Source organism: Rhinolophus ferrumequinum, chromosome 2, assembly GCF_004115265.2.
Source record: "Rhinolophus ferrumequinum isolate MPI-CBG mRhiFer1 chromosome 2, mRhiFer1_v1.p, whole genome shotgun sequence".
Classification (NCBI taxonomy): domain Eukaryota; kingdom Metazoa; phylum Chordata; class Mammalia; order Chiroptera; family Rhinolophidae; genus Rhinolophus; species Rhinolophus ferrumequinum.
The window spans coordinates 102,285,500-102,297,658 of NC_046285.1; the positions used below are offsets into that span (position 1 = coordinate 102,285,500).

The following is a 12,159-nucleotide window of genomic DNA, read 5'->3' on the forward strand; positions in this document are numbered from 1 at the left end:
TATAAATGCTTTAAATACTTACTTGACTCAGTATTTAAATAACTTACTTGACTCAGTATTTGGGAAAATGGAATGTGTAGGTATGTGATTCTTACTTAGGATTTTAAAAAATGTTTTTCTCTTGTGAGTAAGAAAAAAGCCTGCATAAGAGAATTTTAACTTTGTAGTTAGTTTTATTCTGTATCTCCTGTCTTAATGATTTCTATGACATTAGACTTTTAAACATTTTACCAGATGGATGTTATAAGTTATTATATGTAATAACCAAAAAAAGAGACCACACTGGGGCTCATGTGTTCTCACTCATAAGAGAAATAAAAACTAGATATAAGATTATAATTTTCATTTCCCTGATGAATCCGTTACTCTTAATGTATGATGAAACTGCCTTGTACATATTTTTTTTACTTTGTGGAATACTTTCCCTAAAGCATTTAAAGGTTAGTGGTGCTCTTCTAGTATAGGTATAGGAATCTTGAAAGAGGGAATGTTTGACTCTGTAGTAGATGATGAATGATAATTTGCCATCTCCAATGAGAAGAGAACAAATTTTCTGCTATTGACCTAAATGTTAGAGAGAAATTAAGATTAAACATGAAGACAGATTCCTGTGATAGGTGGTTCTCTCTGTTCTGGAGACCTTTAATTATAGGCTAGATTTCATGGTAGAAGTAGAGGACCAATATTATGTACTGGGCACCCATGTGGGCTCGTTTTTGACTCTTTCTCTGTTCTCTTAATAATATTCCTGCAAGGTAGCTCTTATAATATTCCTGTTTTAGAAATGAGCAACTAGGGCTTTCAGAGGTTACGTGCTATTTCTGTACTCTAGTAAGTAGTAGAACCTAGATGAAAAACCAGGTCTCTTTGATCTCAAAGTCCAGGTTTTCATCCTATAATCTTGCTCTGTCCCTAAGTATTACTTTACTTTATTTGGTGACTTTCCCAAGTCCTGTCTTGAATTTTAAATTTTAGGTACTCCTTCCACCATTGAAATGAATGTGTTTGTCTAGAGTTGTAATTACATTTTTGTTGTAATAAAATTATTATTATTTACCGCTCTAGAAAAATACTGTAGAACAGCTTAAAATACAGAAAATGATGCCTGGTAAACTGTAACATAAATTTATTACCTACAGCATTTTAATTAGTTTATTAAGTTTATATAAGAATAGTATTTCAAATAAAGTCTCATTTTTAACATTTCATTCATGAGAGTCAATTGTTGAACTAAGACATTTTAAATTCTTCATTTGTTCTATTAAATACATTTTAGAAAGTAGTATTATGGGTTTTGCTTTGGTTTTTTTCCCAGACATTTTTATTGAGCAATTGGGATTTTTGCCAGATACACCATAGGTGCTCAAATATGTTTATGAAGTCCATTTGGAATGTTTTATGATAGAGCATTGTTGTAACTACAATTAGAAATAATGTAATAATAAACAAGTGTTTTTTAATACTATTAATAAAACTGATTAGATTCATAGCAAGCAATGAATCTAATGTTATCAGTTGTTTTTAAATACATTATTTGATACATGTAAAAGATTACAAGAAACATGTTATTTAGAAAGTATAATAATATAATGGTAATATAATATAATAATAATATAATGTATGGGCTCACCTAACCTAAGAATTAAAACATTAACACCAATTTTTTTAAAACAAATATTCTCTCACTCTCTCCTCAAAATAAAATTTAGACAAGTATCACATAACTAAAGTTGTAACAGAAAACTGCAATATGCTTGAAGAATTTAAAAGTCAGAGTTGTGCGGAGTGTATAGAGGTGAGAATAAATATTTACTTGTAAGTATATTTTAAGATTTGCATGTTAGAGAAAGTTCAATAAAACTGCTATCTGACGATAACACCAGGAAGTACTGTAAAATTCAGTAACATTTGAGGGAAAATTTTAATAAATTTTGATTGAAATATTTTTTTCTTGGAAGAGGAAAATAGCATCTTGATAAGAATTTTCTAATGTTATAGATTTTAAAAGAGTTAACTGAAATTTGATTTTCTTAAAAAGCTTTTAATTAGTTGAGCAAATGTGATTTTCTTTGGTAGCAACTTTATTGAGATGCAATCCACATGCCATACAGTTCACTTATCACTCATAAGAAATGGGATTTTAACTAAATTTTTAAAAAAGGATTTAGGAAAATATTTAATGTTGTACATCTCTAAAGCCATTCATCTGATTCAGTTTATTTTAGTTAATTTATTTTGAAAATTTGGGTGTTTGAAGTGAAAAGTTTGTTATGTCTGGAGCACTTTGATTTCCTTTTGATTTCATTCTTGCTAACTTTTTTGCCTAGTTCTTTTTGGCAATTAATCTAATCAACATTGCCTATATATGTTACTGATGTTTGTATTGTTTTGTAAGTACTCAGGTTTATTTCATAATATCACATTTTCGAATGTAAAATTAAAGTTCTACCTTGCATCTATTATTTTCCCCTGCCACATGGCATGCTTAATAAGGTATATATAAAAGTGGGTTTGTCAAGTACTGTAAACAAGGGGATCAGTTGTTAGCAATTGTTTGTAATGAGATGGTTTTGTTTTCTTTTTACCATTCTTTTAACAAAGTTAAGATTGTCATTAGAGACAGTTTTCTTTAAATACATGTAACAAAATATTGAGTTTTTCTATGTAAATAACCCCCCAGGTTATTTCTGATGACAAGATAGAAACCTAGGTCCATTTTTCCTAGGTATGAGGTTTCTTGATTGTCTCCGCAGTTAATTGATGGGTCTTCTTTCACCTTGGTTTCTCAGCAAGGAGAACTAATGAAAAGGAGAGGAAATGAAGAGTTTTCCAAAGAAAGATTTGATGTAGCTATTATCTATTACACCAGAGCCATTGAATATAGGTAAGAGCTAAACAGAACAACGAGATCCTTTTTGTGTGGCAGATGAAGTTAGAATGCCAGTCAGGAGAAACAAAAGCAAGACGAGGAATTGAAGAATATCTTCAATTCGCTATGCAGAATAGATTTTCTGACTCTTAAGATTAGGAGCATTGGAGATGGTCTGAGTATATGAACCTAATCAAACAGTATAACTGAAGTGAGTCAGGCAAAATTGTGAATTTAGTTCTGCCTGTGCTGTTTTCCTTTAAGCTTTCTAGTACAGACTCATCTGTTCTTTTTTGTTTTCATTTTGCCTTAGACTAATTTCTTCCAAATTATTAACTGATCGGAAAGGGTTAGTTACTAATACTTAATAACTTAAGATGCCACCCATTCTGGGATTTTTGCTTTCTAAGAGAGTAACAGTTGGAATTGTTGAGAGAATGCATGCGTTCTTTCTACTTTCTCTTCTGTTTGCTTAGCTGCTAGAATTTGGTAGCTAGCGTTCTTGGAAGTGTGTCTCACTCTTTGCTCCTGTGCTGTCTTAGCTGGGTCCCTACCGTGTTTCCCCGAAAATAAGACCTAGCTGGACAATCAGCTCTAATGCGTCTTTTGGAGGAAAGATTAATATAAGACCCGGTCTTATATAATATAAGATAGTAAAGTAAGTATCCTTTATAGTAAAGTAAGACCAGGTCTTATATTTATTTTTGCCCCCAAAGATACATTAGAGCTGATTGTCCAGCTAGGTCTTATTTTCGGGGAAACAGTAATATTGTAGCAGCCCGGGGAAGATTCTCTGTAGATAGCTACTCCTCGCCAGTCTCCATCGGGAGTGAGTTAATCAACGTCGCCTGACACGGCTGAAGGCCGCTGCTGTGTCCTTCTAAGGAGGCAGTGGAAGAAAGAGGAAACAAGTTCTGTCACACAGGGACAAAGCCAAAGGACAGAATTTGAAATGAAGTTTTGTTTGTTTCACGTGTAATGTGCTTTACTGACTAAACGTTATTTCTTTTAAAGTCCTGAAAATCACCTTCTTTATGGTAACCGCGCTCTTTGTTTTCTTCGCACTGGACAGTTCAGGTAAGTTGGGTAGAGCACCCCAGTCACTGCACTGTTATGCTAAACACCCTTTTTTGAGAAATGTTTCTGTTTTACAGGTATGCAGGAAAATCCATCAATAGTTCTTTGGCAGAAACGGTTAAATGGTTAAAAGAGGGTCCTGTACGCTATATATGTAATAACAGTGTCAGCAGCACTTACTCTGATTGAGTGGATAGCATATGTTATACATTATTTTAAATACTTTACATATGTTATTTAATTCTCACAACACCCTTAATAGATAGATAGTGGTATTCTCCACATTTACATTTGAACAAACTCATGCCGATAGTAAGTAATGCTGCCAAAATCTGAACCAGGTCTTATCTGATGATGTCAAAGTCTGTGTTTGTAACACTTGTAATATATTACCTCCTTTTGCTCTAGTAATTAATCGGTATAGTTCTGGAAGAAGAATTTTTGCTGTTATTTGTTTCCTCTATTCTGGTATGAAATAAATAAGTGTCCTTCATAAGTGAAAGAAAAGAAATTTAATAGTTTAGTTCTGAGAGTGAAATCATGGTTCTTAGTTCCTTATGTTGAACTGCGCTTTTATTTATTAGTTGAGAAGGATTGTTGACACTACACCATTATTTTGTTGTCCCTCCATTTAAAAACCTTAGGACATAAATTATGAACAGTAATATTGAGCAGGGTACGCTGTTATACTTAATTATGTCCTGCCTTCCTGTAAGAAGGTTTAGGGTGGCTTCAAGGATGCATCCACTCAGTAAGAGAATACTAAACACAACAAACTGAAAAACCAGGCTGGAGCCTGGGATCCTCAGATTGAAACAGCATACACCTAATGTCCTGCTAAGTTATTAATTATAACCTGTATTTGCGTCTGACCTTTCTGTTGCCCAAAGTGAACAGAGAAAACCTGACATGTTATATAATTCTGCCCGTGAAGAAAGAGGACACCAGTTGCTCCAGTGAGGCAGTGTTTTCCAAGCTTTAGTTCTGTAGGAAATTTCTTCCATGGCTTGCAAATTATATGAATTGAGTGATAGAGCAGAGAAGAACCTCTGCAACTTTCCTGTTCGTAGCAAAAAATTCCCTGAAAGGGCAGTTTTGGGTTTCACAAATACATTTTTTCCCCCTGAAGTTTTCTCACAAGAGCAGAGAGTCTAATGTTAGCTGTTTTTCGTTGAAAGCACTGAATGTTGGGATGTGGGAGGGTGGGAATGGGGAAGATAGTATATTCCGAGTTTGTAGTTTTTAAAAATAACATTTACTATGTTTTTCTTTTATCATAAACAGAAAACATTCTCATGGTAGAAAATTTGGAAAATACGAGAGTTTAAAAAGAAGAAAATAAAAATCACCAGTAATGCAGCCACCTCGGAGAATACCGCTGTAGTAACGTTATGCAGCCTTTAGCTGGCTTAAGCCGCGGATAAACCGAGGCTGTCTAGTAGAGGAATGCATGGGCTTGACACAGCCTTTCATCACTACCACTGTCCTCAACTGGTTCTCATGAGGAGTGAGCCGCAATGTCGTTAGTTACTGCCTCGGGCTAGGTCCAGAATGGCAAATACTCTATGCTGTTTGAAGGTGAATCTGTATGTTTTCAACATGAGTAGGCTGGCAATTTGGCTAGCCTCTTGTGAAAATCGAGGCACCTAGCTGAAACCTTGAGTGGGCAGAAGGTCACTCCTTCTGCTTAGGGGAGCTCTGAGAGCTGAGAGGCAAACCAGGGTGTTTCTGCCCTCTTTCATGGGTGTTGAACTAAACTCCGCTGCAGAGAAGGTGCATCGAAGTAGAAGCACAGAAGCCAGGTAGCCTGGTGAGGTAAAGGTCAAGAGCAGGGTTGTGTGTCCGTCCTTGGATGACCTGCCTGACAGTCTAGCTTGCGGTTCATCACCAAGGTTTTCGCTAGCAGCAGGTCAGCAGCGTTTCTTTCCTTAGGCCGGCACCAGTATGTGCTGGGGGCTTGTTCAGTGTCAGAAGCCTTACGCCACGCTGGTTTGGCTGGTGTTTCCCAGCTTTGCGCACACTCTAGCACTTGCTCAGTAACATAGGGATAATGCTTTCTGAGACCACAGTACATACGACTCCTGACCAAGAGAGTAGATGATATGACTTCAGAAAATCACACGTTGCCAGTAGTTCAGAAGTGTCACTGAAACAGGAGGACCCTGTCCTTTAGTTGAGTTACCACAAGGGTTGGTAGATCTGTCTTGGGAATCTGGGTGAGCATCTCCGGGGACAGATGTGAGGTACAGCATCCACCCCCGTGGCACTGTTCTCCATGGCGATGAGCCAGGCATGCACATTAACTCACTAAACCCTCACAAGCCTGCGAGGTGGGTGCTGCTGTCTTTTTATAGACGAGGAAACAGGCAGGGACAGGTGGAGCAAAGTGTGCTCGGACCCTGGACGGGCCATGAATTTGAACCCAGGCAGCCTGGGTGTAGAGTCTCCACTGTTAATCACCGCAGAAAGGTGATGATAGAATCAAAGGGCAATGTGAAAATTGGAAAAGAAGTGAAAATTAAATGGTTCTAATAGTCAATAAATATTATCCTTACAGGACATGTCATGTAGGTTAAAAACTGGGTCTCTCTTTCATACCCATCAGATTGGCAAAAGTTTTAAATACTCATTATACCAAGTGTTTGAGAGGATGTGGAATAAAGGAAACTTCCATACTCGGCTGGAGGAAGTGTAAATTGGTGCCATCACTTTGGAGAGCAATTTGGCAAGGTGAAGATGTGTGTACTCTGCAGCCCCCGCCAAACTCTCAAATGTGTACCCAAGAAGATGTGTACGAGGCCTCTTTATAGCGTTGTTTGTAAGAGTAAAGAAACGGAAATGACATAAATGTCCATCAGAAGGGGAATGGATAAATAAATGATGGTATATTCATACAATGGAATTCTATGCTGCAGTTAAAATGAATGCAATGTTGAGTGAAAAAGCAAGTTGCAGAATGATTTGTATAGTATGCCATTTATATAATGTTTAAAAATATGCAAAATGATATGCATGTCCATAATGTGTTAAAAAATGTTTTTAAAATGCATGGGCATGTTAAACACCAGGGGAGTGGCTGTCTCTGGGGAGGGAAGGAGGGAAAACGGTTGGAGATGGGAAAGCGGTACCCAGTGGATGTCAACTGTAACAAACTAATGCAAAAAGCTCTGAAGTAAATGCAGCAAAATGTTAAGATCTTGCTAAGCTGGTTCGTGGGTGTTCATTATGTTAATGTTATTCTCTGTACTTTCATGTATACTTGAAATATTTGATAAAAAGCAACACAGTGTAATTAAAAATGCATGTAAGGCAAAAAGAAAAAAGAAGAAAAGTGATCACTAAACATCAAGGATAAAATAAGTGAAAAATCTTGAAAGGAGAGAAATAAAAGTAAGACCAATGGCGGGGAGCCTGAGGTACGTGTGGGGAAAATGCTTCATTCGGAAATGGTCAAAGTGGTGGTGATGCTTTTAAATGCCAAGTAATCACACCGTTTGTTAATCTGACCACCTATGGGGGAGTATAGGTGAGGCCAGGAGCCAATCAGAACCTTAACCAGTTGCCAGAGGTGTGTGTGTCTCCAGGTTTGCAGAGGTTGCGCCTGGGAAGTACTGGGAAATATGGGGGCATGGGGTTGGAGTGAGGGTGGGCTGGGTGGAAACATGCTCTCTTATGCCCCAGCTGCTCCTGTCAGCCTGAGGAATGTGTGCGTCGTGTTGCAGAATCTGGGGCTTGGACGAGATGTCCTTTTATTCTGGTCTTCTAGAAGTTTACTTCTCAAATACAGTTGGGTAGTTAAGGGCATTTTAGAGTAGTGGTTGTAACTGAAGTAATTCGAAATTTTCCTTTTAGAGGAAAATCTAGAAAAAGGAATCAGACGTATCTGTAATTTCTGAATATCTATACAAGGTATATGATTAGGCTTAGCCTACTAACTGTTTAAATCATTCTTTTGGGACTCACATATAGAAAAATCGAATTCTTGTTGGTGGGATGTGATAAACTGTGTAAGGGGAAATGTAATTGGAGAAAGGGAGAGCTTAGCCTTGGATGTACTTTGGAAAATTATGGAATTTTTAAACTTGGTATTTACTTTGGACTTTGGGAATGACATTCTCTCCTAATTGATTCTGACGTGTGATTAATAGTGGGCAGATAGAGTTTAAATGATCTCTCTCTTTTTTCTGAATTTCTCTTGAGGCCTGAAGTATAAATCAACTCAATTAATTGTACGTGAGAATTTAAAAAACCCTAGTGTGTGTGTGTGTAGCATTGTGTGAGTGTGTTGGTTTGGTGAATACCTCACTCTGCTCACTTGTGTAGTCTTCTTTATTTTTACCTAGAAACCGCTGAATTTGCTTTTGAAGTATACATTTGTTTTTTCAGTCTTCCTTGGAGTACTCCTCATTGAAAAGCAATGACAAATGCACATTGGATAAAATTAAGAGTACAGAGGGATAAACTGGAAACTGTTGCCCAACTCATCCCCCCGATTCCTGCCTTCAGATCCTTGTGTGTTTCTCTAATATTTTATGCCTATGCAAGCACTTACTATGTTGAACCAAATGAAGTTGCCACTTGTATAAGTTGGCATAGGTAGTTTCCTGTGGTTCAGTGTAATGTATGTGTATGTCTTTTTGTTAACGTGGATAGGAGCCTACTATGCACACTTACATATCTTGCTTTTTTTAATATTTAAATCTTGGAGCTTGTTGCATATCAGTGTATATAAAGATCCATCCTTGTTCTTATTCCTGGCTGCATAGTCTTTTACTCAATGGATTATGTGGGGTTTTGTTTGTAATAGAATATAGATTATTTCCAGCATAAAAAATTACATATAACTCTGCAACGATAATCCTTTTTACTTAGGTTCTGTACTCAGGTGCAAGTCTCTTAGGGTAAATTCCTGGTAACTTTCTTTTACGTGGATGAAAGAGCCAATATTGGATGAAAGAGCAGCCTACATAATTAAATTCCAGGCACTGACTTTGGATTTGAAATGTATGTGTTTTTTCAGTTGATGGTACTTAGTCACTGCATGTTTGGCAGTGAGTGACCATTGCATCTGAATCCTGGCTTTTGTTGTAACATCTAGAAACTTGGGGAGCAGTTGTTGGTCTGGTCAGGCCCTGAAAGTGATGACTTAGAATTGGGGAGTGGGGTGATAACCCTTCTATAGCTTGCAGAGTTATTACACACTTACATACTGTGGTTTGAGAGAGTCACTTAATAGCATATCTTTCCTGTCCCAAGTCCAGAATCAGTTAAGAGATGGAAACTGAAGACGGGCACGTGGCGATCTGTCTCCCCTCTGTTACTGAGGCAGGTGTTGGAGAACAGGGCCTTCCGTCTAATAGCCAAGGACTTAGTTCACTCGTGGCTGCAGGCAGAACCAGGCACAGGGACCCTTGTGAACCTTAAGCTTGGTGGAAAAGGGAATCTGCTGTTAGGTTGGTGTTGAAGATAAGAGCCCAAAGCGTGAGAAAAAGAAGAGGCTGAAGCATATATGAGTAGTACCCCCCACACACACACCATTTATCCCTCAGGAGAAGGTAGGGGTGGGGAGAGGAGAGAGCTCAAGGTCAGTCCACGGGGAAGTTAGAGGAGGGGGAAATACGTGTTCTCTCCTAACATTTCAGGGCAGAATGGACCATATTGTATATGAGGAAGTAAGTGTTGGGGCAGGAGAAATAACACTTGCCCACGTGACATCTAATCAGTTGGAACAGCTAGGCTGGAACTCCAGTTCTTACCCTCTGTTCAGTCCTCTCACTGCTGGGCACACAGTCTTCAAGAGTTCATGACCACTCGCATCTTGTGAGTTTCCCCATTTTCGTAGATGTATTATGCCAGGTACTGCTGCTACAAACCACACATGCACTGCAGGTCATTTATATATTAATGAGTACTGTGATACTTATATGTGATTATAACTAGTATAATACTCCAGTTCTAGACAGTGTTGTATGTTATAATAAATACACGTTATAATCAACATTCAGCATTGATTCAACACATACTATTGGAGTTCTGTTGATAGATAGGTCAGCATGAGCAAGAGCAGACGTAGTCCCTGGATTCTGGACAGTGGGCCAGCGTGGGAACGCCTGTGTTGCTTTCATGGAATGAGTGTGCCGGGGAGCCTGAACAGAGAAGGTGGGGAGATGGTCAGAGCACACTTACAGAGCACACTTACTATGCACACTTACATATCTTACACTTACAGAGGCTAGAATGAGGAGAGTCTCGTAAGCTACTTTAAAGCTGTCGGCCTTTAAGAGCATCCAGAAGAGGAAAGGATTTTAAACGGGAGCTGGCATGATCTGTACCTTAAAAAGGTCTGTCTAGCTGCAGTTGGAGAGTGGGTTTGGAGAGGAAGCCGCATGAATGTGGGTTAGAAGACTTGCAGTACTCCAGGCCAGAGGTGATGGCCTGGAGCAGGGTAATGATAGTGGAAATAGAGAAGGCGAGAACTTGAGGTAGTTAGGAGGTAAAATCGACAGGTTGCTTATGGTGTGGTGTTGGGAGGCAGGAGAGAAGGTGGCGTCTGGAACTATTCAGAGGCTTCCGCGTTCACCTGCTTCCTGGATTCTAGGCCCCACTCCCTGATGCTGCGATCACTGGAAGAGAAATTGGTGGGGGTAGAACTTGACTTCATTGTTGGACAGGCTGAGCGAAAGTGCCCTGAAGGGTCCAAACTGGAATGTTGTGTAGCAGTGAGTTATGTGGATCTGGACTCAGAGGAGAGTTGTATGCAGGAGACGTGGTTAGGGTAGTAGCCCGATGGAGGGCTGGCTGCAGGTGCGGGCAGGAGACGTGGTTGGGGTATTAGCCCGATGGAGGGCTGGCTGCAGTTGCGGGCAGGAGACGTGGTTGGGGTATTAGCCCGATGGAGGGCTGGCTGCAGGTGAGGTTGCTGAAGGAGGTGGTTCTCAGCCTTGAGTGCACATCAGAATCACTTGAGCGTGGAAGCAGTTTCCCCCCACCCCCCACCCGAGATTCTGATTTAACCGGGCATTTAGAAGCCCCCCAGAGAGTACTGGTGTGTGCAGCCAAGGTTGAGACCCACTGGTCTAGAGAGAGCATGAGCTGAGATTAGAAGAGGAGCTAGGACTGAGACTGGAGGGACACAGTAGGTGGCCAAGCAGGACAGGACGGGTCTGCATGGGAGACTACTGAAGTGGCCAAAGAGAGGTAGGAGGAAACTGAGTGGTTTCATGGAAGTGAGGAAGCGTGGCCAGCAGTGCCTTCTTCTGCTGAGATGCCAAATGGAATTCGGATTCAGGAACGTGGACATCATTTAGCCACCATGGGTAGGTGTCAGTGGGAAGCTTGGAACAGAAGCCGGTTGGAGTGGGTTGAGAAATGAAAGTGCAGAAGTGGAGACAGCTAGCCTGGCAGCTGTTAAAGGTATTGCGGGAGAGGCAGTAAGCAGCACAAAAGCTGTGCCATTGTTTTAGGATATTTTGGCTCCAAATAACAGAAAACTGACTCTAACTGGTTTAAGTGGTGAAGAAAGCATTTCTCATTTAGGAGTTCCAGAAGAAGGTGGCTCTAGGGTTGTGTATTCAGTGGCTCAACTATGTCATCAAAGACCTAGGTTTTTTTTTTCCAGCCCCACTGTGTGACGTGGACCTCTGGCTGCCACCTCAGGATGTCAGGATGGCTACTGTAATTCACACATCAAGCCGGATATTACAGTCTCCAGCAGAGGATGATTTTCTTATCATCTTAAAAAATAAAATAAAAAAAACACAGCAATACACATATGAAAAGTGTATAATTCGTACATAAAAAGGTTGAATTTTCAGAAATGAAACAACCAGCACCCAAATCACAACCCCGGTACCCCAGAGGTCCCCTTATTTCTCCTAGTTACTACCCACCACCTCCCCCAGGATAACTGCTATCCTGACTTCCAACATCATAGGTTAGTTTTGCCTGTTTTTGTGCAATTTAAACAGAATCATACAGTATGTGCTCTTTTATGTTTGGCTTTCAGCATTGTTTTTGAGATCCATATTGTTGCATGTAGTTGTAAAGTGTTCATCTATTGCATGAATATACCACATTTTATCCATTCTATTGTTGATGGGCATTTGGGTAGTTTCTAGTATTTGGCGTTTATAGGTGGTGTCATTGTGAATGTATGTATTCATTTCTGTGAAGTGTATAATCAAAATGGAATTGCTCGGACAGAGGGTGTGCTT

At 39.5% G+C, this 12,159-nt stretch overlaps 1 protein-coding gene across 9 annotated transcripts in view; it reads left to right on the plus strand.

Moving 5' to 3' along the window:
* Positions 1–12,159, plus strand: part of TTC3 (tetratricopeptide repeat domain 3) — a 106,511-nt gene that overhangs the window by 16,751 nt on the left and 77,601 nt on the right. For 7 of the 9 annotated variants that reach the window (XM_033131439.1, XM_033131438.1, XM_033131446.1 and 4 more), the window contains 3 exons: positions 1,710–1,795; positions 2,790–2,884; positions 3,884–3,946. The exons of the other annotated variants lie outside the window; for them this stretch is intronic. In XM_033131439.1, coding sequence (XP_032987330.1) covers positions 1,710–1,795; positions 2,790–2,884; positions 3,884–3,946 — 244 coding nt within the window. The remainder of the gene's footprint in view (positions 1–1,709; positions 1,796–2,789; positions 2,885–3,883; positions 3,947–12,159) is intronic. 9 annotated transcript variants of the gene reach the window in all.